Source organism: Lycium ferocissimum, chromosome 2 (genome assembly GCF_029784015.1).
Source record: "Lycium ferocissimum isolate CSIRO_LF1 chromosome 2, AGI_CSIRO_Lferr_CH_V1, whole genome shotgun sequence".
NCBI lineage: Eukaryota > Viridiplantae > Streptophyta > Magnoliopsida > Solanales > Solanaceae > Lycium > Lycium ferocissimum.
In genome coordinates, this window is record NC_081343.1 from 54,932,375 (window position 1) to 54,957,806 (window position 25,432).

Genomic DNA, 25,432 nt, shown 5'->3' on the forward strand with positions numbered 1-25,432 from the left:
TTGCATTATAAAGATGAATTTAATTCTTCTATGCAGTCAAATTGCTGAGAAATGTGTACTTGCTCAACACAACAAGAGCTTTCAGCTTCAACTGAAATGTTTATTTCTACAGAGATAAATATCCAATGACAATCAACTAAGGGCCTGCAACAGATTATATACACTCCAACCCTGTTGCGCCCCTAAAGAAAAGAAGAGAGGAGATGCACAACTTGGATCCATGCAAGTGAAGTCACCAATTCCATCTACTTGCCCATGCCATTTGGTCATCTCCAGGAATGTCAAAGGGACAACCTGTGCAAAATATATAACAGTAAGAACACAGTTTACAGGATATAAAGGAATAGAGCTTTTCAAGTGGTAAAATGGGATTCAAAAAGAACATCAATATTGCATAGGGAAAAGAATTTGGATGATATGGTAAGTGGTCGATTTACCAATAGGCTCACAGCACTAACTATCTACGTAGAATTGGTTGAGCACATGCATGAGAAGCATGATTTCCCTCCTTGTATACAAGATTTCCGTGCACAAAGGTTGCCAAAACTTTCCCGGAGAGTCTTGATCCCATGTATGCAGAAATACTCTGCGAATAGGGGGAAAGGCATAAGAGGACAACAAAGAAAATTTAAGAAATAAAAAAACGAAAGCAAGGAAAGTCAAAAACCGCTGCATGTGCGAAATTTCAATTTGATTCTGATTACTTCATGCTAATAATCTGATAGATCAATTTCAAAAGAATGGTGATTTACTTCTGTCTAAAATCTAAATAATGTTTCCTAGTAGTCATTCCTGTTTTTCTTAAAATCTAAATTTCTGCACATGCAAATCAGGTATGAGAAACTACTTTGAATTACTCCTAGTTTTCATGGAAATAACAGGTGCAGGATTACATACAGGATGCTTAATATGTACAGGGTGGTCATTATCCAGATCAAACTCCACATCTGGCTCCCAGACAACTATATCTGCTTGGTTCCCTAAAGCAATTGCCCCCTGCACAAGAACTATAATCAAATACCAGCCACCAAGATATGTAAGTATCATAAAGAATTTACATCACCTAAATCTGAAACAGTTCCAAACTTTGTATGGACCATAAAGTGGAACAAAGTAAAATAGCCACATCAATTTTTCTAAAAATCAAAGCAAAATGACATTCGGAACCTGTTTAATGCCTAACAGTAGATGTAATGTTGAAATACTTCCACATGATACCTTAGTAGTTAGACCAGCAAGTTTCGCAGGCTTCTCACTCCACCAGGAAGCTAACTGCTCAAATGTTATTCCATACTTACGCCCATATGTCCATGTCGCGGGTAGAACAAACTGCACAAACAGTAACAACACCTTATAGCATTCCAAACAGATTATGAAGGAGTATGTTTGACAGTGACGTCAAGCATTGTTTTAATTGTAACTCATTCTCTAAATCATTCTAAGAAACACAGAAAATTTGGCCAATATCGACATGCCTAGAATAGTTGCGGATCTGCCACAGTGCTGCATGACACACCAAACTATCTATTGTAGGCCAATTTGCAAGTATAGTAGGAAAGTCACTGATAGGCCAAAGAAAGTTTATGTCGATAAATACATATCCTCGTATTCAGTGGGTAAAAGGTTATTTTTATACTCTGGATTCACAAAAAGGACCTATGTGATTTATATAATTTACAGAAACAAAGTGTAACTAAGATGGTATAGTTGTTCTAATAGGAACCTTTGGAAGCCTAAAGAGTAGAAGTCACAGGGAAAAAAATCTCGCTTCAACCATGATTTTTCAACATGTTTGGCTGATACATTGAAGACATTGTTTATGCAAGTGACATCCATCTATATGCATGTAAGCTTGTGCGTTACATATGAATTTCGAGCAAATCCTATTATCTCCAAATGGTTTATATCTGCATTATTTCTGAGCCCACATAGATCAGGTAACTGGTAAAAGTAAAGACCTGTAAAGAAGATATGCCACCCCATGCTTTCAAGAAGTCACCCTCATCTAACAGTTTCATTTCTGGCACAGCAGGGGAGTGGTCAGAACTTAACATGTCAATATCTCCATCCTGAAATGCACACAAAACCAAAATGAAGGAAACTCTTTGAAAGAAGAAATTCTGGAATTGACTATACCAGTAACGGAGTTTGGAAGTTGATTATACCAGTAAAGCATCCCATAGTTTTTCTTTATTGGCTGCATCACGGATGGGTGGAGCACACTTAAACCGAGTATCTCCATCAGGAATATCTTCAGCTGCAAAAGCGAGATAATGGGGACAAGTTTCAACAGTGATACTATCACCCCTTTGTTTGGCTTCCTATGGAGATCCCCCAAAAAACAACAGAGAGTTTCAGTAAGATGAAAATGTAGATTATCCCATCACAATTTTAGGTGTAAAACTATTTAGTCTCACACTAACGGAAAGTGGAACATGGGAAAGTGGAAGAAAACAAGAAGCACAATACCTCGCAAAAGTACATAAAATGAGTAGGTTAAAAATAATTATGTCAATGTATATGCCACTTCCAACTGAATCAATATTACTATTTACTCATCCACCATGAAAGCAACCATATATTCACATAAGCATGTGACGGTCAGCCACGCCATCTACTATAGTTATGAAGAGTAACCGAATTTCTATACAATGTTGACTTCCCTGTTCTTAACAAAAAAGTCCCCCAGAAAGAGTACAAAGACAACAAATGTATAGTATATAAATGAACAAATATAAAGAATTAAAATGTGAGGGAAATCATTTGCTACCTTAATGAGGTTTAGCGAAGTTCTAGCATCAGACAGATGAACGATATGGAGATGAGCTCCTTCAGCAGAACCACCAGCCCTCGTCTCTTTTGACAATGTAATGAGCTGATTGATAGCTGCCTCTTCCCTATTAAAGAACAAAGATTTTCAAAAGGTAATACAATGTGAAAAAACAGTAGAAAATAGAGGATGTAAGATTCTCTTTCCCATCTCTCTCTTTGCATATGTATGATACATATGTACGGTGCTCTACCACATTAAGTTGTTTTTTCTTTCCTCATTTTAAAAAAAAAAAATCTTAATGTGGTAGAGCACTGTTCATATGTATCATACATACGCAAAGCGAGAGAGAGGGAGAGATAAGAAAGAGAAAGCATAGTGAAAGAGGAACGTTTTGGTGACATGTTACTTAACACAATTCTACTCTAGATTTGAGCATATAATAAAAGGTAATATATTTACATTGAAGCAGGCCTGGTCTTAAGATATGTAGAGTATGATCTAGCATTGTCGACTCTATCCTCCAGTTCCAGTTCTCCATCAAGATCTAGTAGCACTTCGGCATGAACAAGTAGGGGTCTTTTGTATCGAGCCAGAGTTGGGAGTGCTTCCTGCATAGTAGTAAGCATTGAATCATAAGAAATTTAATAGACATGGCAGAAGGGAAAACGATCACACAGTAGAAAGATAACAAAGTATGTCCGAATGACCATCTGCAATGACATATCTACATAGTTACGAATGATCAGCAAAAACAAACAGGAAAAAAAAAAAATATATATATATATATATATATCCTTTTCCCACAGTAGAAAGATAATAAAGTATGTCCGAATGACCATCTGCAATGACATATCTACATAGTTATGAATGATATATATATATATATATATATATATATATATATTTTAAAAGGGAAGATTATGTACCTTTATGTGGGATGAAGTTGTCATGGGAAAGTCATTGATGCCTGATGGCAGCATAAAAGACTGCAAAAAGGAAAATATGTCCAATTATATATGTGACAAAACAACTGGTCACATAGTAGAGTGCTACAAAGAATGCCCAAAAATGATCTCTCCAAAGTTGAAGATACATTGTCAATTCGTAAGGTAATAGTTGGAAAGTTGATGAACTATATCCGAAAATGCTTTGTGTTTAGCGTAGTGGATATGTTGCCAATCGTTGCTTGACTTGCAGACAGTCATGATAGCAAAAATTGAGAAGGAACAGAACATATGCTCGTTCTGTTCTAGTGCACGAATGTTTGCTGGATTACCTTCAAACCCAGAACCCCAGCATTTAGAAGTCTTTCCAAAGAACTTGCATTTTCTGCATTTTCAGGAACCAAACCTCCCCAGAAACCTGTTAATACAAGAAGTAAGTAACGTCTTACGACAACATCAATCTACCAAGAATATAGCTTCACAATCATTACCAACATCCACGTAAACCCTCCCTTCTGCAGCCTGGACCTGCCAAAAGAACAGGAACTCTGATTATACGTCGTCCAATATGACTACACCACATGAATCTAAGAGCTTCTGTTAGCATTTTATATGTTCATTAGTTTGAATACCATAGACATAGAACCCTTATAGATGCGGCATAATAAATGACCAGCTGACCTCAACAAAATGGAAAACACAGGCGCTAATAATCATACGAGAAACAATAGTTCCTTTGATAAACTAGAAATATTTACCCTGTCAACTTTTCTGCAAAATATATCAAAAATCTATATGCCATGCTTACCTTAAGTTTTAAAGCTTCCTCAGAAACTGTTGACGGAGCACTATTAAGAGGCATGTCAACTAATGTGGTTACCCCACCTGGGAAAAACACAGAAATGTGAAACATGATCATCAGGTTCTAGATAATCCCACACATATGAACACGTCATTGAACATTGAATCCAGCAAAATAAGGTAGTCTATAACTTCAAATTTCAAAAAAAATGGAATTTAAAAAAGAAAACTCATTTTGATGTCATAGTTATCCACATTCAGAGCTATCAATCTCAAATAGTTTAAAGTTACATATGACGAGCTTGAAATTTGAATCCACATACCTGCAGCAGCTGCTTTTGTTCCTGACGGAAACCCTTCCCATTCTGTTCTTCCAGGATCATCAAGATGGGCATGCCTACAATGGACAAATTGATAATTACAGACAAGGCTTTATGAGTTAAACCTTATCATATTGTTTTGATACTGGCAAGGAAGCACCAACTAAGCTCAATTCTTCAGAATCAAGTCGGGACCAACCCAAGCTCAAGTATATGATTCTAGACTCCCATCACTACTCTGCTTAAGATTCTATTTTGTTTTTCACCCCCACCCTCCCTGGGAGGATTAATAGTATTTATACAATTAGACTTATCCTCCACACAACTCAAACCTTTAACCTACCAGGTGGGATCTAATTGGAGTCTCAATCGTCAGATACTTGGGAGATGAAGTTTCATTAAGAAAAAGCATATATCTTGGAAGAATCTGCTTTATTTTATGGATATAAATGTTGGAACTAGGAAGTAGTCATGATGACATAGAAAATATTTCAAACAGCCTGAGCAGGTACTTTGGCCTTAAGTTTTCAGGTACTAGTGCAAGTGCAATTGGGTGTACTATAGATTGGTTGCTGACCCAAAGCAACATCTTTGAATTATAAAACCAGAAGGGTGATCATCTAATAGTTGCAAATTTTTTAACCTACTTCAACTTATCAAGGATGTCATTTTGACCAACAGCATGCTTGAGCACTCAGCATATTCTTTGCAAGAGGCAGCTTTGTGGAATTACAGGTAGTCAGATGATGACAATTAGCCCTTCCAATTTCTGCCTACAACATTCATCTTATGCTCAGCTGAAAAGCTTTAAGGATCATCAAACCTTTCAAGGCTCCATCAGTTAAAGAAATATCTACTCTGACAGGGGAATTAAATCTTTATATATAAATAGAGAACTCTGCATTAACCATTTCAATTCATATTAGGAGAGAGGCGCTACACTTTATCAAAATTCAAAACCCATGATGTTGACAATCCAAAGACATTATAATGCCTCCAAAATGATAAAACTTCCCCTCTTACTTTTCAGTGAATGAAATCTTATGCTTGGATGTAAGAGACAAGCGCTATATCACTTAAACCGAGTGATAACTGCCAAGGGAAAGAGAGGATCAAAATTAACTCTTATTCAGATTTGACACCTTTATCAGTATGAAATTTCCAGAAGTGAAGAGCTAGGATACCCTGTTTCCTATGAATAGTATCTCAAGTTTCTCATTAAAGGTCTGAATTTTCTTTCCGCACAGCATTTCTCATGTTCTGCTATTAAATGCATAGCTGTTAACATTTTTTGCTACATTTTCTAAATCGGCTTTAAGCTCTACATGGCAAGTGATTTTATAAATTAAAAAATTAACAAAGATAGACATAACTAACATGAGGATAGAATTTTATCTTACACATCAATAAATCCAGGCATGACAACAGCCTCCCCATAATTGACAACTGTGGTAAACCAAGAATTTACATGCCAATTCTCTTCAGCAACAATAGATATAATTCTTCCTTGCTTTACCTCAACTGTTTATGTCACATCAGGAGAAACAATTTGTCACCAGGTATAGTGTCTCAGATACATCATAACTTTCATGTTCATAATCTGCTGGTAGCAGCCATCACCTTATACGCAGAAAAAAATAATTGAGATGGAAATCAAGGAAACTTAAAATTTAGTTCAACAAACCTGCACCAGAAATTGTCCCATTTGGAGTCACAATACGTTTACTGGCTATCCAATAGTGATTATGCGGCAGAAGGCTGCAGTCACTTGAGGGAAGCTGAGGTATAAAACCATAAACTTTCTTGAGGATCATTCAGAAGTTATAGAACAAAAAAGTAGTACCTGAAGACAACATAATATGAAGCATATAAACTGGAAAAAGCACAAGTAGATGGCTACTTTTCAAGAAATTTTCTCTAAAAAGGAAACACAAGGAAATCAGAACTAGACAGCTGCAATGAAGAATCATTAGGAAAGGACCAAAAGACATAAGCTTGCCTCAAAGGCTCTTACATACTACATGCAGGCATGCTCAAATTTGACCAACTTCTTAATTTATTCAGAAACTTTACCCATTCAATGCTTTCTCTTTTGATTGTTCTGTGTTTAGTAGTAAATCCAACATAGAATCCCTTCCAATGTTCTTATGGCAAATATCTTTCCATCAATCCTTCCATCACCTAACCAACATGCAAAAATGGATATCCAGATCTACAGTACCTAAGCATTTCACATGCAAGAACATCATATGGAAGCTTTTTTCAATGAGTACTTCCAGAAGAGGCTTTCTGAAATTTGTTTTAAAAATAACAATGAAGATGTTGATTGAAGAGTTTATCATCAAATCTGTTTAGCTTATCTTCAAATGAAAACTAAAAGCCACTTTAAAAAGAGCCCCTTTATTGGAAAAAAAATTCTGTCCACAAATAGACTATCCAAAGGCAAAATCACACGAATGCACAACATATACACAATTGACAACTACATATCTCATTGTAACACAGTCTAGATTTCACTGTGTATCTTTACGGGTGTCAAGCAAGATTGAATCTTTTCCTCATTTCTGAAGGTTGGGTAACCAATAGATTTTCTTTTAATATCCTCACCACCCCCCAACCCCACCACCAAATCCCACAAAAAGGAATTCTTTTGACAGAAAAACAGGCATTACCAGAATGGTATATCAAGAAAATGAGCATAAAGATCAAACCTTTTGTGAGAAATCAAAGTAAAACAGGAAAGAAAGGAGGAGTGGTAACAGAGCCAAAAAGCCCCTCTTTCCAGATTCCATGTTTCTCTGCTAACCCTCCTTTTTTCTCTCTCAGCCTTCTTCTCACTTCTCTATCAACTCTTCTTCTGCACATTATATAAACGGAAAAGGCTCATTCATGCATCACCGGCACCAAAATGACCTGTCAATGCCATTTGCATTAATGCCGGTTTTATAATACCATATATAACACGTGGCCTCTAATTAAAAGTCTACATCATTTAATTAAATCAACTCAATTTTAAATCCTAAATTAATAAAAAAAATCGACCTATACACCCGATCCCCCACAACCATTTAATTGGAGGTCACGTGTCATATCTGGTATTATAAAATTGGCATTAATAAAAAATGACATGTTGAGCATTTTGGAAACGGCGATGGCATAAATGAGCCAAACTATTGATAAGTGGCATAAATGAGTCATTTCCGATAGTTTGATGGCATAAATGAGCCTTTTCGATTATATAAATGGTAAATGAGCCAAACTATTGATAAGTGGCATAAATGAGTCATTTCCGATAGTTCGATGGCATAAATGAGTTAAACTATTGACTATTGGCATAAATGAGTCATTTCCGATAATTCAATGGCATATTTGAGTCTTTTCCGTTATATAAATGGTAACGGCTGTCCCCTTATGCTGCCCAAACTTTGTTTTCTTTTTCATTTTTTGAGGTTGTAAATTTTTTGCAGTTGGTGACGTGGAAAAGATGACCAACCTATAGCATGCACACATTTCCACCTTATATGGAAAGTAGAAAACAATAACCACAAACCAACAAAATTGCAAAAGAAATGAATTAAACAATGGGCGGCTCAGAGGAGCCCTCGACCAAGAATCAGGAATCTGTTTAGTATTATTACTGCCCAACTGCCCATGATGTACCAGCTGTGTCACTCTCACTTGCATCGCCTACCAATAAAATATTGTAGGGCCAATTTGGTATATATACATAGGGCTGGTATCATAGTGCAGAAGAGCCCTACGAATGGAAGCATTGGAAAAATAATCTCAGCATAATCTGCATATAATAATACTTATATATTTAGTAAGAGGGATTAAAAAATAATCCTGATACAATTTATTCAGTGTCTGGTTAGTCGTATAAGAATATATAGTTGATGCATAATATTATACGAAAATTTACATATTACTCCCTCTGTTTCAATTTATGTGAAACTATTTCCTTATTAGTCCGTACAAAAAAGAACGATCTCTTTCTATATTTGGAAATAATTTACCTTTATGCAATGATTTATAGCCACACAAAATATATGTGACTCATCTAACACCACAAATTTAAAAGTCTTCTCTATTTTCTTAAATTCCGTGCCTAGTCAAATGGGTTCACATAAATTGAAATGGAGAGAGTATTATTAATGAGAAGTGTCTTGAAATATTTTCAAAAAAGAATATGCCCACTGCATCCAACACTATAATATTATTTGATTTGTGGAGGGGATAAGATATTAACATGAGAAATTTGTTTTCGTTTTAAAAAAGAATACGCCCACTGTATCCACTTTTGCACATATTTGAAATATTTTTGGAACCAGTCAAAGAATTCATTAAGCTAATCTTGAATACTGAGTGGAAAATCAATAAAAACACGATCATGGTTGAATGAGATGTATCTTTTACTTCAATTTACTACTCCCTCCGGATAAAAAAAAGAGTCTATTTAGCAATTCAAGAAAGAATTAACATTGTTTTTTCATATTTGCCCCTATTAAGTGTTACATGATCAAATTTCAATACCTATTTAATTAGGGGTAGTTTAGTCAAATTATTTATTTTTATTTAGGAGTCAGTATTTTCTTAAGGGGTGTGTAAATGACTAAGTAGATTTTTTTTTTTTTTTTAATCCGGAGGGAGTATTATAATTAGGTTCTCATACCGAGTATTATTATGCTTTTCTGTGCCGTTGAGTGTTGCTAAGTGGTGTTCCAAGTAGAAATAAAATATAAAATTACTTTGGTATTTATATAGTATAGTATTAAATATAAGGATATCCATGATTTTGACACATCAATCTTGTCAAATTAATTAATTATTATCTTGAAAAGATCAAAAGATGAAATATAGCCATTCATTTCTAAAATTCAAAAAGTAAGGAAATGAAAGAGGACAGAAGGACTGATGGTCAAATGAATCTCGTGATTGTGCCTAGAAAAGCAAAAGAACTAGCTAGTATTATATGCTTTACTAATAGTACTTAATAATTACACCAAGCTACTATTAGTTGGCGTTTGGCCATCAATTTTGAAACCATGATTTCAAACCACCGTTTGGCCATCAAAATTTAGTTGTGGTTTGGCTTTAAAACCATGATTTTGATTTTTTTAAATACAAAATTTAACCCATAAGTTAATATTTTATAAAAAAAAACTCATAAGTTGGTAAATATTTTTAACAATTACCCCCATCAATCATTTACCAATCTCATTAACTTCCACCAACCTTTATTTATGTCTATCAATCTTTAATTTATGTGGGAAGATTATATTAAATAGTAGTTACATTACTATTCATGTTAAATTTTCGATTTTATTGAAGTAAAGTTTGATTAATTGATGTTGCATTTTAAAAAAAAAAGCCTTCTAGTAGTGTATTAATTTTGTTATAAACTAAGATTTGCTCATTTGGTAAGATTGTATAAGAATTGAGAATGTTTTGATAGTTTTCACAATTTGTGATTTTTATGTTTATAAGAGAAAATATAACTTCAAATATTTAAATTGTACATCCAAACATGATTTGAAATCAGGTTTCAAATCATGTCCAAACGGGGCCTTAGTTAATTATGAACATATATACCATACAAATTTAAATATAATTAAGCAATAAAAAAAGTATATGAAAATACATATATTGTACTTTTTATTTGATGTAAATAATAAATGTGAGTAAGTTCTCTCCCTTTTCTTCTTTTCTCTTCAAGTTGTTATTTGGAGTGATTCGAGAATTCCAACAAACAAGTGATTGATAATGAAAGTTACTAAGAGATTCCCCTGCAAAGGGGTCCATGTGAACTTTTTGGAATATTTCTCTTTTATTCTTTCCCTAAAATTGCATTTTTCCTCCTTTTCTGGAAGATTCATTGAAGATTCATTAATTAATTATTTCACATTTGGAAAGTATGATTAGTGAAAAGCATCTTTGACCTCTTGCATTAATAAGACAAAAATATATCATGAATTATTTCAAAAAGTCGCATCCGATACAATTTTGGAGAGGTTCTTTTGACTCAACCACTCATTTTTATTTATGGTAGAATACCTAAAAAAAACTCTTAAATTTGACACGAGTCTTTAATTGCACACTTAAATTATCTATAATCCTAAATTCTTAATTACCCTCCTGAACTTGGCATTGATAAAAGTTGATGTGACAAAGGCTACATCCTTTTTTAGGTGATTGGGGATGAAAAACATTAAAAATTCAATTCTCAAGTAGACTTTTTTCAAATCACATACAGTGATTAATTTATTTTGATTGCGTATTTGATTTTACTTCAACTTAATGAATAATGCAAATTTTACCTCAATTTACATTTTAAAACAAAAATAAATGCAATGTCTACTAGCTTGTTTCAACTATTAATCTCAGCTGTATTTTTCTTTTCTTTCAGGCCAATTTGTTAAAAAAAAAAAATTAAAAAAAAAAAAAAAGTCTTGATCTATGTGATTTCAGCCAAATAAAATTAGTTTTATCCAAAATAATGAAGTATCAATTGTGTATTTCTTATTTAAATGCAGTGACTATTTATTTCAGTTGTTTATTTTTTTTTGCATGCCAAAATCAAAAGACTTAGAGTTCCATTATTTTTAGTTAAATAAAAAAAATATTCAAACAAAATAATAAAGTTGCAACTGTGTACTTCTTTTTTATTTTTTCTTTAGATGCAGTGACTATCCATCTCAACTGCTATACTTTTTTGTGCCAAATCTATTCAAAAAAATTGGTTAGAGCTCATTATTTTAAATGAAATAAAAAGTTTAGCAAAATAATGAAGTTCCAAATGTATAATTCTTATTATTATCTTATTTAGATGTAATGATTATTTGTTTTAACAGTGCTTACCCCTGAAAAGGGTACAATCGAATTTGTATGCGGTTTAAAGGATATGTGATTTGATTTGCCAAAGTTAGTATATAAGTATGCAATAACTAATATGGAATATAGAAAAGATAAAGTTAAAACTAAAGAACATGCCTGGGCCTCTGTGAGCTTTCGGACTAAATTCCATAACAAGGAATGCCTCTGACTGATATTTAAGCTTTAAATATTAAGGGAAAATGAAGGGAATTGAACTGCTAAAGGATAAAAAGAACTTTTTAAGTAATGCGATTTGAAGTTAATATAATAGTATTGCTTTGTGTTCACTGATCCCCAATTACAAGTAACTTGTCCCAATTTATAGTGTATGAATCAATCATCAGCCCTTAATCATTCTCAATAATGACTAATAAAGAGTCTTAAATGCCTCCTTGAATGACAATTGTAACGTCTACACCGAATCTGGTCCGATTGAGTAACGGCTGCAAGACGTGATATCCATATTTAATGAGCTTATCGAGCTATCTGTTCGGAGTAAATTCACTACAGTGAATTTGCCTCGGGTAAAACAATAGTTCTCTTCTTTAGCCCGCTGAAATGACTCGACGCATCCTACTCTAACCACCACGTGTTTTGTTAGCTAGACGCTGCGTGTAAAGCTGTGCTTCACCAGTATACAAACAGTGTAATTTTTCGGGCAAAATCTAGACAGAGAAAAAGAGGCCACGTGAGCGAGTGTTTCCCACTCTCTTAAGATGAGATCGTGCGAGGGTAAAGGGTATCAATAGCGATATTTAACACGAAATGATCAATGCACTTCTAATTTACTTTAAAGATGTTTTGGCATATATGTTAGTTGAAACGATGGAATATAAAATAAAATATAACTTTATTTTTACAAAGGTCCTCCTTATTAATAATTTTTAACACGGTGAATCCTGTCAACAAATAATTTAGATTAAAAAGATCACTAGATAAATAAATTATGAACCCTGATTTTGAAAATTCAAAAAATGAACAAAGAGGAAAAAGGGATTGATACTTGATAGTCAGCCTTTTAATTGCATTGGATGAATCTCGTGATAGTGCCTATAGAAAGGTAAAAAAGTCCTTGGACATTTTGTTTGGTGCGGCGAAAAATACTTTTTTCAAAAATAAATTTTGCTTGTTATTTGATTATCAAAAAAGTACTTCGTACGTAAAGTCTTTTCGTTAAATGAAAAAAGATAACTTCCCTCTCTTTTGAGCATTTTATCTCAAATGTCAAGCAACACTTAAATATTACCAATGATCTTTAACACTTAGAATTTTTATAATTTACAATTACCTAAACTGCTACTTAATGTTAATGTCAATCTTAAATAATATTTTATAAGAACATTTTGGAAAATTATTTTCTGATGTTTGATTTGTAAGTGACAAATATTTTAAAGATCGTTAGTAAAATATATAAGTTAAACAATGTATAATGTATTAGTTTTTAAAAAAAATATAAAAGTTTATAATAATATTTAAGTATTACTAGTTCGCTTTCATGCTTCTTTCTATTCAATTGTTGTTTGGATTTACTAGAGAATTCAATAAAAAAAAAGAGATCAATGCGACGGTTAACGAGAGATTCCTACAAGTGTGTCCATGCGAACATCCCTTTATTTAATGCATTAGATGTTACACGTGGTCTCTTAATCCTTCTTAGATTCTTTAAAGGTTCACAAATTAATTCACATATGAAAGTCCATTATATACATTTTATGCACCGATTCATTATGTTTAACATTTTTTAATATGACTTTGTGTAGGTTTTAAAGTAGGTCCAGATATTTTATTATTATTCATTTTGACCAGCATTTTAAAAAGCGACGTCAACAAATTATAGTATTTTAAAGTAGGTTCAATACTTTTTAATTTTTCGCTTTTAGTATTTTAAAGACAACGTCAATAAATTATCGTATTTGAAAGGTCCACTAATTAATTCATATATGAAAGCATAATAAGTATGCCCATTTTATGCACCAAATCACTATGATTAACATTTCTTAATACGACTCTCAGTGGGCTGTAAAGTAGGTTCAGTACTTTTTTATTAGTAAAATTTTCTCAAATAGCTACCTTTTAGCTGCTTCTAACAAGCTATAACTACAAGTTCATTATTTACAATTCGTAGCTGGTTTTTCCTATATTTAAGTCATGGACGCATCGCATAAATATAGCCAAAATACAGACTAAATACACAGAACTGTTGAGCAAATAATGCCTCTATTTAAGGAAAAAAATCTTTTGCAAACTAACCGTAACTGCGTTTTTAATGTCCCATAAATCACGCAGATCTCATTCTCTTCCATATCTAATCACATATCTCATTCAACATCTAATCATTCACATAAAATTTGAATTCAAAAACTCTCTTCATATTTTTAATAATGTTCCATAAATCACGCAAAGCTTGATTTGTTCATCAACTGAATTGCATAGTGACAAGTTGAGATTGTCTCCTGATGCTATCACCATCGGTTTTGGGTTCGTTATTAAAAATATTCAATGAAATTACATTATTAAAAATCAAAATGTTCGTTACAAAAAATATTAGTTATTGAGTGCAATAAGCTGATATTGAATATTATTTAGTAACTTTAATAAGATGGGAAAACTTGACTCCATAAAAAAACTTTAATCCCTAAGGGTGGCTTTTGATTCATCGTATTTTATCTGTATTATGATTGTATTTTTTAGTGTATTCTAATTTATCCGTAAGATTTGAATCGTAATGAATATATTTACAATATATTTCACTTGTATTTTGTGTGTATTTTAGGAGTATTAAAATTGTTCTTTAATTTTTGAAGTATATTGTACGAAAAAATGGATTTTATGGTTCAATAATGGATTCAAGTGTACCATGAATATATAGAGAAAATGCATAGAACTCTTCCTGGTTCATCAATAAAATATAGTGAAAACATGTAGGAAATACAAACTTGATATTGAAATGCACTTTGTAATTTTTTAGTAGTAACTATACAAGAAAAATATAAATGTAATAAAAACAGAATTCAAATCTATGATTAGACTATACAACAAGCGGGATCATTACCAAAATACATAAAACTTCTTCTAAAATCTTCATAAAAATAATGACGCAACAGTGATGTTATACATCAAAAAAAAGTTGGAGAAAAAAAAATAACTTAAAACATAAACTGTTCTGTCTACAAATCTACTCCTAAACATCTACTAAAATCACTGCATCATAATCAACGGTAGCCTTGACAGGGTATTGGTGGCCGCTCGTTATCAATAAATGCATTCAGGGTTGCCTTGTCGATTTGCGTCGTATCTCATACGGAGAAACTTTGCATCAATTTCAGTTGGAATGCGTCAAGATATACTGAAACTTTACATTAACAAAACATGAAAAAATAACAACATAACAAATTAACCACAATAAATAACAACACATTCAAGATATACTTAAAATATACTATAAATATAATGCAAATACATCAATGTCAAATGCACTGTGGTTGTCACTACAAACAGTGTGTGACTGTGCTGTAAAAATACACTTCAAATACACTGAATATGTACTACAAAATATACTTTGATAAAAAGTAAACACAAATTCAAAATCGCATAAATTTACAAGTAACAAATTAGGTAGAAAAAATATATAATAGACAATTAAAAACACAAACTAATTGAAATAATAAAAAATACGACAAAAATATACTTAAAATGTACGCAAAATATAGATCTGTTAAATTGAAAAAACGAAAAATTAACTGAAGTTCATCAGAAAATACGATAAAAAAATACTTAAAATGCAAGTAACAAATTAGGTAAAAAAAAAAATATATAACACACAATTAAAAACATAAAAAATAATTGAAATAATAAAAAATACGACAAAAATATACTTAAAATGCATGCAAAATATAGATCTGTTGAATTGAAAAAATAAAAAATTAACTGAAGTTCATCAGAAAATACGATAATTATATACTTAAAATGCAAGTAAAATACATATCTCATGAAGTGAAAAATAGGGTCATTAATAAGAAAAAATACCTATCCATCATCTTCTTCATCAACAGAAGGTTTCGGCACAAACAAGTTCAACCATTGACTTTGATGAATATTACTCCTGGTCCCTTGTGATTCTGGGAATAGTTGCCTCGTCAGCATATTAGTATTATTATTATCACCAGTACTGCTTTCATCTACTTCAATATCCATGTCAGCACGATCACTCTTTAGTATGGAGAAATTGAGTGTTGAAAGAGAATGGCATTTTTTTTTCCACACAAACAAGCAGTTTAAACTTTCATAGCAACAAGTCATATTTCAACACGAAGACACCATTGAAATACAAAATAGCAAGTGGATGTATCTAAAATGCGCAACGAGAACACCAAAAGGAAAATACAACCCAACAAATAAATCATACATACGCCCTTTGCACCTTGGCAAGATCACCTCCAGAACACAGTTGGTGGCTGATAGTTGATACCACACTTGAATCCAGTAGGGCACCAGTCAACAAATTGGATGGTGCGCTTAGTCTTGATGGTAGCCACAACAGCATTCACATCCTTTGGCACAACATCGCCACGGAATGGTGATGATGATGATGGGATGAGCTGTTTGAGTCTTCTATGTTTTAGGCAAAAAATAAAAGAAGATCTTACATATTTTAGGTAATAGAGTTGAATTGGGACTCTAAAGGTTGAAATTAATGAGTAGTTAATACAGAGTAAAAAAAGGAAGTGAACCAAATCAGTAACTGATTTGAAAAGCACGAAATTAGGGGAGATTGGGAGTTAGAAAAGTAAATTTAGGAAAATGGAAGAGAGAGACGTGTGTAGCTAAAAAATAGGGATGTGGGGAGTGGTTAAAAAAGTGGACACTATAAGTTGTAAAAATATAATATTATAGCTACTAAACTTAATTATTAAAAAGTATAGTTATGTTCCATAAATATGTAACATAGTAAGTTATGCCAAGTAAAAATTACTTTTTATTATTCATTTTTGACAAGGGTGAATGAAATAAATACATAATAAGAAAAGTATTTACGGAATATGACGAAATTTTTTTTATTTACAGAACATAACAAATTTTCATCTTTCATACAATTTTTTTTTTAAAAAGGAAAAATATTTTTAATTAATTTTTTTTTTAAATTTACTTTTTTTTTTTCAGCTTAAAGGCTTAAAAAGATTCGCTCAAAATTTTGTGTATGAAATGTGTATGTCGCGATCAAGACTTAAAAAGTTCGCTAAAAAATTAGTGTATGAAATGTGTATCTCGTTCAAGGCTTAAAAATTCGCTCAAAATTTTATGTATTAAAAATGGTACGAAATATGTATCTCGCTCAAGGCTTAGAATTTCGCTCACATTTTCGTGTATAAAGTTCATGGTAGGTTTCTATAAAATTAATACAGCTACAACAACATTGCATACAACTTTCATACAGCATTCAAGACTTAAAATAATCGCTCAAAATTTTGTGTATGAAATATGTATATCTTGCTCAAGGCTTAAAAAGTTCGCTCAAATTTTTTGTATGAAAAATATATGAAATGTGTATCTCTCATTCACTGCTTAAACATTAGCTCAAAATTTTATGTATGAAATGTGTATATCTCTCTCAAGACTTAGAATTTCGCTTACATTTTTCGTGTATAAAGTTCATGTTAGGTTTCTAGAAAATTAATACAACTACAACAACACTGTATATAACTTTCATACAATATTCAAGGCTTAAAACTTCGCACACAATTTTGTGTATGAAAACTATATTAAAAATTTCGCTCACATATATAAATTTCATACATTTTTCATACAACTTTCATACACAAAAAACTGAGTTAGTTTTTTAAGCCTCGAGCAAAAGAAATTAATAATTTAAAAAAAATTATTTTTTTAAAAATAAAAAATATTTTAAAAAAAATTGTAAGAATTTTTTTTTTTTTTTAAATTACAAAATTATTTTTTTAAAAAAATTATTTTTAAAAAAACATTAAAAGAAAAAGAAAAAAATATAAGAATCCGTCATGTTTCGTAATAAAATTTTTTATTTTATATATTTTATAATAAAGAGTCTTAAATAGATACCTCATGTCATTTTCCCTTTTGACAAACATTTTAAAAGACGACTGCAACAAATCATGGCATTTTAAAGGCTCGCTAATTAATTCACATATGAAAGTCCATTATGCACCAACTCACTATGATTGACATTTCCTGTACAACTCTGAGTGGACTTTTAGTTTTAAAATTTTCATAATTATTTCGATTTTTTTGTTATTCATTTTTACTAGCATTTTAAAAGACGACCACAACTAATCATATCTTTTTAAAAGCTCGGTAAATTAATTTACATATAAAAGTCCATTATAAATATTTTAAGTACCAACTCAGCACTATATATTAACATTTCCTTTTTCAATACGACCCGGAATGGGCTTTAAGGAATTAAAGTAGGTTCAATTTTTTTATAATTATTTTGAATTTCTTATTATTCATTTCATCAGCATCATAAAAGACGACGACAACAAATCATAATATTTTTAAAGTTCACTAATCAATCCGCATTTGAAAGTCCGTTATGAACATTTTATGCAGCGACTCACTGTGATTAACATTTTCCGATATGACTTTGAGCGGAAATTAAAGAATTAAAGTAGGTTCAAATTTTTTACAATTTTTTGACTTTTTTATTATTCATTAAATCAGTACAGTCAAACCTCTCTATGATGGCAGCGTTTCTCCAAGAATTTCATATATGCTATATTGAGGTGTTGTTATGTATGTATACTGGCATTTCATGTTCAGATCTCATTTAGCTATATAAACAAAAATACGCAAAAACTATTTTTCTATATCTTTTATGTTATAAATGAAAAGAAATGCTTGTTAATTTTAAAATCTTAATTGATTTCATATTTCATTAATTAAAAATTAAAAAGACTAATAAATTACTCATAAATTCATAACTAGTCATACCAAACCGATAAAAGATTATAATCTAAGGAACTCATGCATTTGAAATTAATTAAATTTTAATATTTAAAGTTTGATGTAAGAATTCTACAATTGTAGGTTGTGTCGTAATTTTTGATCTCTTTGTTATAATATAATACTTGAACTGACTTAGATTTTTGTCCAAACTTTCAACGAAAGGGAATTCAATAGGGGAATTCAATAGCTTTCCATTGAAGGTTGTCTAAGAGTTTCTTTTTTATCAAGCAATAATAGTACTAAAATATATCCAAATAGCCAAATTGAGATTTTTCTGAAAGCAAAAACAAAAATATACATATAGCGTCGGCTTTTGTCTAAGAGCTTAACCATTGACTCTTCTATCTCACCCCAAGTATCAGTAGGTTGAGGCTCTTTATCAGCACTTTCATTGTCCCCTTCTGCATCTGTATCTCTTGTTCTTTCACTCTAATGACTCGTGCAATAATCTCTTCATCACTGTAAGTTTCAATGATTGGAAGTGTTGCTTCAAACTTCATATATATAAGTGGCAGCATCCTTTGCTTGATTGGTTTAATTTATGAGATGGGATTTGGGCTATAATTTTTTTCTTTTAGATATTCGTACTTGAAATTTACTATGTGCATGATAACAATGATGATTACCATAAATATTTCAATATTTTGTATACATAATATATTTCTTATAAAATATTATGATATAATATTTGAGTATGGCCGTTATAGAGAGGTAATTTTACAAAGAGTGTACCGCTATAATGAATGTCACTGCTGTTATAGGTAGAATGTTGTTATAGAGAACTAAAATATAACATAAAAAATCGATTCCGGAGAAAATCAGGCCGATATACTGAAATGTTGTTATAATGAATGACAATTATAGAGAGGTTTGACGACAAATCGTAACACATTAAAGGTTCACTAATTATTAACTCATATGCGAAAGTTCATAATTCATATTTATGAACCAAATTCACTACGATTAACTTTTCCCAATACGACTCCTAATGGGCTTTAAAGAATTAAAGTAGGTTCTGTTGTAAAATATATATATGAATGTCCATATAGCCTAGGTTTTCCTCATGTCCTGAATAAGAATAGGTACATGTACATTTAGTAAATGAAGAAAATGAAGCAACACAAGTTTGATTTTAACTCTTGGTGTTGTCATTGATGACTTCATCAAGAGATTTACCATCAAAAAGAAGTGAAATACAATCTCTCCCTCCTTTCTACAAAGTTATTAGTTTGCTTCTCTTGTTTATTTCCAATTATATAATTTTATAACACGTTATTAGCACGAGACTCTGCCTTCTCAAGAAATTTTTTGAAAGCTAAGGTATTATTTTTATTCTCTCTATTTTATGGCTAACCTTACAAACCTTGAGTTCATTGTCCTTGATATTTCGGGCAAGAATTATCTATCATGGGTCTTTGGATGCTGAAATCCATCTGGCCGCTATGGGTCTTGGAGAATGGAGACACCATTGAAGAAAAAAATAAAGCATCCAACCAAGAAAATGCCAAGGCTATGATATTCGTGCGTCATCACCTTGATGAGGACCTGAAGATTGAATATCTTACTATTAAGGATCCACTCATTTTATGGAAAAACTTGAAAGAAAGGTATGACCACCTGAAGATGGTCTTTCTCCCAAAAGCACGACACGAATGGATCAATCTAAACGAATGGATCAATCTAAGGCTACAAGATTTCAAATAAGTTATGAAGTTTAACTCTAAGATGTTCAGAATTACTTCTATATTGACACTATGTGGAGAAACGATTAGTGATTCTGATAAGCTGGAAAAGACGTTCTCCACTTTTCATGCCTCGAATGTGCTCCTGCAGCAGCAATATCGAGAGAAAGGTTTCACAAAGTATTGTGATTTGATTGCTCATCTTCTTGTGGCTGAACAAAATAATGATTTGCTGATGAAAAATCACGAGAATCGACCTACTGGCGCTGCACCATTCCCTGAAGTGAAAAAGGTATATGCCCACTACTCTAGACGTGGAAAAGGTCGTGGCCCTGGTCGTGGTCATGGTCGTGATCGTGATAGTGGTCGTGGTCGTGGTCGTGATAGCGGTCGTGGTTGTAGTCGTGATAATGGTCAAGGAAGAAATTATTTCCTTGGCATTAATCATTCTTCAAAGAAAAATTACTACCAAAAAGGGAAAAAGAAGGATGAGAGGCATGAAGTGCCAGAAGCACGTGGCTCAGAAAATAAATGCTATCGTTGTGGTGGAAGTGGACACTAGTCACGTACATGTCGGACGCCAAAGCACTTGGTTGAGCTTTATCAAGCATCAACGAAAAGGAAAGAGAAAAATCCCGACGCAAAATTTATCTCTGAAAATCATGTTGACATCACACACTTGGATGTAGCCGATTTCGTTGAGCACCCTGAAAGAAAGATAGACCACTTAATTGGTGATGGATCTGTTATTAGAGATGATTGAGTTGTTTGTTTTTAATTTTTGCTAGTCGTTGTAGTTAGTAAATAAAAGATTATGTAACAATAGTTGTTGCATGATCTTTTATTTACTCAATTAGTTTTAATTAGTCTAGATCTAGTCATATTGCTATAGTTGGTTATTAATAAAATTTAAGCATTCTGTTTTGATTAGATAATATTGCGTTGGTATCCTGTTTCTTAATATTTTGTGAAAAGGATCTTCTATTATGTCTAAACCCCTGGTCACATGTATGTTGAGAAGTTAGTTTTGTTTTTAATAAGAAACATCTGTTACTATTATTTTTCTTGCTTCCAAATTTCGCACAATTAGTAGTATTTGAAATACATAAGATGTTTAAAGAAAATTAAATGGTAGTTTAATTAGACTAATACTCTTGTGTTGTATCCTAATGGGTGTTTTTTCACGTGTGTATGTAAATTGTACTATTTTTCACAGTGCATTTAATATCACATATTGGTCCTCAGCAGAATGTAAACATTGGTTTGTTGCATTCCTTAATCTTCACTTTGTACATTCTAACAATCCTAATATTTAATGTATAATTATTTTACCTTATGTATGTCATTTCATTTGAAGATATGGATAACTCTCAAAGCAAGTTTGGATTAAAATCCAATTATGAAGATATTTGTTTGATTGATTCTGCAACTACACACACGATATTTAAAGACAAGAAATATTTTTCTCATTTACTTATAGGTAAGGCAAATGTTAATACAATTTCTGGTAGTACTAATTTGATTGAAGGCTCCGAAAGAGCCACCATAATTTTGCCTAAAGGAACAAAACTCATTATAAACGACACCATGTTCTCTCCTAAGTCTCGAAGGAACCTATTAAGTTTTAAAGATATCCGCAAAAATGGATATCATATTAGACAATGGATGAGATGAATCTTGAATATCTTGGTATCACTAAGAATGTCTCGGGCCAGAAATATGTTATAGAAAAGTTTCCCGCTTTATCTTCTGGCTTATATTGGACAAAAATTAGTGCAATTGAGGCATATTCTAGTGTAAACCAGAATTTTACTAATTCCAATACTTTCATACTTTGGCATGATCGACTGGGACATCCCGGATCTATAATGATGAGGCAAATTATAGAAAATTCAAATGGGCATCCATTAAAGAACCTGAAGATTCTTTCAAATGATGAATTTTCTTGCACTGCTTGTTATCAAGGCAAGTTAATTATTAGGCCATCACCAACAAAAGTTGGGATTGAGTCCCCTGCATTTTTGGAACGCATACATGGGGATATTTGTGGACCTATTCACCCACCTAGTGGGTCGTTTAGATATTTTATGGTCCTAATAGATGCTTCTTCTAGATGGTCTCATGTGTGCCTACTGTCATCTCGCAACCTGGCATTTGCAAAATTGTTGGCACAAATAATTCGATTACGGGCACAGTTTCCTGATAATCAGATCAAGTCTATTCGCATTGACAATGCTGCTGAGTTTTCATCCCAAGCATTTAATGATTATTGTTTATCAATTGGGATAAAAATTGAACATCCTGTAGTTTATGTTCAAACTCAAAATGGTCTTGCAGAATCATTAATTAAACGTCTGCAATTGATAGCAAGATCATTAATGATGAAAACAAGGTTGCCCGCTTTTATTTGGGGTCATGCAATTTTGCATGCAGCAACACTTGTTCATCTCAGACCGACAAACTATCATAAATTCTCACCGTTGCAATTAGTTTTGGGTTAAGAATCTAATATATCCCATTTAAGAATTTTTTGTTCTTGCTGTATATGTGCCTGTAGCACCACCACATCCTACTAAGATGGGACCCCAAAGAAGGTTAGGAATATATGTTGGGTTTGAATCAACTTCCATTATGCGCTACCTTGAACCATTGACGGGAGATTTGTTCACTGCTCGATTTGCAGATTGTCGATTTGATGAAACATTTTTCCCAAAATTAGGGGGAGAAAATAGTGAAATCAGAAGAGAAATTTTGTGGGATAATCCATCATTATCTCATCTTGATCCACGTACTTCTATTTGTGAGCAAGAGGTTCAAAAGATTATTCACCTACAGAAAATAGCAAATCAAATGCCAGACGCATTTACAAATTTGAAAAGAATTACCAAATCACATATGCCTGCAGAGAATGTCCCGGTTCGGATTGATGTCCCTGTAGGACCATCTACTAGTGTCGTAGCTAATGAGTCCAAAGCACGCCTGAAGCGTGGTAGACCATTGGGTTCTAAGGATCGAAATCCTAGAAAACGAAAAACAAACGGACAAGACGACACTATGAAAGAATCTCATAAAGGAATTCAAGATTTGAGCAATCCTATGATCCTTGAAGAGATCAATGAGCCTGAGACCCAAGAAAATGAGGAACTATCAGTAAATCAAATTGATGATGAAAACAATTTGAATCGATTAGAAATAGTAGTGGATTATGTCTTTGCATATAATGTTGCAACAAGAATTATGCAAGATAGTAAGGATCTTAAACCTCAATCTGTTGGAGAATGTCGACAAATATGCGATTGGCCAAAGTGGCAAGAAGCAATTAAATCAGAGTTGAATTCACTTGTCAAATGTGAAGTTTTTGGACCTGTAGTCCAAACACCTAAGGGTATTAAACCTGTTGGTTATAAATGGGTCTTTGTGCGTAAAGAAATGAGAAAAATGAAATACAAAGATACAAGGCACGCCTTGTTGCACAAGGATTTTCACAAAGACCTGGTGTCGATTATGAAGAAACATACTCATCGGTTATGGATGCGATAACATTACGTTATCTCATTAGTTTCGCTGTCCATGAGAGAGTTAAGATGCATTTGATGGATGTGGTTACAACCTATCTTTATGGGTCACTTGATAGTGAGATATATATGAAAATCCCTGAAGGATTTAAGATGCCTGAAGCATGTAGTTCAAAGTCTCGGGAAATATACTCAATCAGATTGCAAAGATCATTATATGGTTTGAAGCAATCAGGACGCATGTGGTATAATCGCCTTAGTAAGTATTTCGAAGGAAGGTTATATAAATGATGCCATTTGCCCATGTGTTTTTATAAAGAAAACAACATCGGGATTCATTGTATTTGCTATTTATGTTGATGACATAAACCTTATTAGAACTGCAATAGAGCTTCAAAAGGCAATTGATTATTTCAAGAAAGAATTTGAGATGAAAGATCTTGGAAAGACAAAATTATGTCTTGGTTTGCAAATTGAACATTTGACAAATGACATTTTTGTCCATCAATCAGCCTATACAGAGAAAGTGTTGAAACGGTTTTATATGGATGAAGCACATCCATTAAGTACTTCGATGGTTGTTCGATCACTTAATATGAATAAAGATCCGTTCTGACCTCAAGAAAAGAATGAGGAAATTATTGGTCCCGAAGTACCATATCTTAGTGCAATTGGTGCACTAATGTATCTTGCCAATACCACAAGGCCTGCCATAGCATTTTCAGTTAATGTGTTAGCATGATATAGTTGTGCTCCTACAAGGAGACACTGGAACGGAATTAAACACATATTGTGATATCTAAAAGGGACTATCGATTTGGGCTTATTTTATTCTAGCAATTGTAGTCCGATCCCGATCTTATTGGTTATGCCGATGCAGGGTATTTATCTGACCCACACAAAGCTAGATCTCAAACAGGCTATGTATTTATTTGTGGGGGTGCTGCCATATCTTGGCGATCTACAAAGCAGTCTATTGTGGCTACCTCATCAAATCATGTTGATATAATAGCTATTCATGAAGCGAGCCGTGACGTTGTGTGGCTGAGGTCAATAATACATCTCATTCGAGAAAAGTGTGGTTTGAAATGTGATCAAAATACCCACAATCTTATATGAAGATAATGCAGCATGCATTGCTCAATTGAATGGAGGATTCATAAAAAGAGATAGGACAGAACACATTTCACCAAAGTTGTTCTTCACACACGAGCTCCAAAAGAATGGTGATATTAGCGTGCAATAGATTCGTTCAAGTGATAATATAGCTGATTTATTCACTAAGTCTCTACCAACCGCAACTTTCGAGAAAATAGTGCACAAGATCGGAATGCGAAGGCTCAAGTATTTGGACTGCAGTTCTCATCAGGAGGAGTCAATACACGTTGTACTCTTTTCCATATAAGGTTTTGTCCCACTGGGTTTGTCTTGTAAGGTTTTTAATGAGGCAACCAAAATGTATATTTTTAGAAATGTGTACACTTTTTCCTTCACTAGATTTTTTCCCCTTTCGGGTTTTTTCTAGTAAGGTTTTAACGAGACA

At 32.6% G+C, this 25,432-nt stretch overlaps 1 protein-coding gene across 2 annotated transcripts; it reads right to left on the reverse strand.

Annotated features, from left to right (window-relative positions):
- Positions 1-7,729, reverse strand: LOC132045362 (allantoinase). 2 transcript variants are annotated; one of them, XM_059435950.1, is made up of 16 exons: positions 7,550-7,729; positions 6,523-6,616; positions 6,239-6,359; positions 4,842-4,915; positions 4,526-4,602; positions 4,209-4,245; positions 4,050-4,135; positions 3,700-3,759; positions 3,233-3,381; positions 2,771-2,897; positions 2,166-2,321; positions 1,959-2,069; positions 1,219-1,329; positions 898-996; positions 438-586; positions 1-294 (listed from the first exon to the last, which is right to left on the reverse strand). In XM_059435950.1, the coding sequence occupies exons 1-15, from the start codon at positions 7,628-7,630 to the stop codon at positions 458-460; spliced, it is 1,512 nt and encodes a 503-aa protein (XP_059291933.1). In that variant the 5' UTR covers positions 7,631-7,729; the 3' UTR covers positions 1-294; positions 438-457. The 2 variants fall into 2 exon arrangements, with proteins under 2 accessions (XP_059291933.1, XP_059291942.1); XM_059435959.1 differs by having other exon boundaries at positions 6,523-6,681; positions 7,550-7,689.
- Between the last annotated feature and the right edge of the window lie 17,703 nt (positions 7,730-25,432).

Coding starts and splice junctions, on each gene's coding strand:
- LOC132045362 (XM_059435950.1), bottom strand. CDS start 7,630: ATGGAATCTGGAAAGAGGGGCTTTTTGGCTCTGTTACCACTCCTCCTT. Junction 1,330..1,958: donor GTGGCATATCTTCTTTACAG/GTCTTTACTTTT, acceptor CTGTTTGTGCAG/TTTGTTCTACCCGCGACATG. Junction 997..1,218: donor TTGCTGGTCTAACTACTAAG/GTATCATGTGGA, acceptor GTTCTTGTGCAG/GGGGCAATTGCTTTAGGGAA.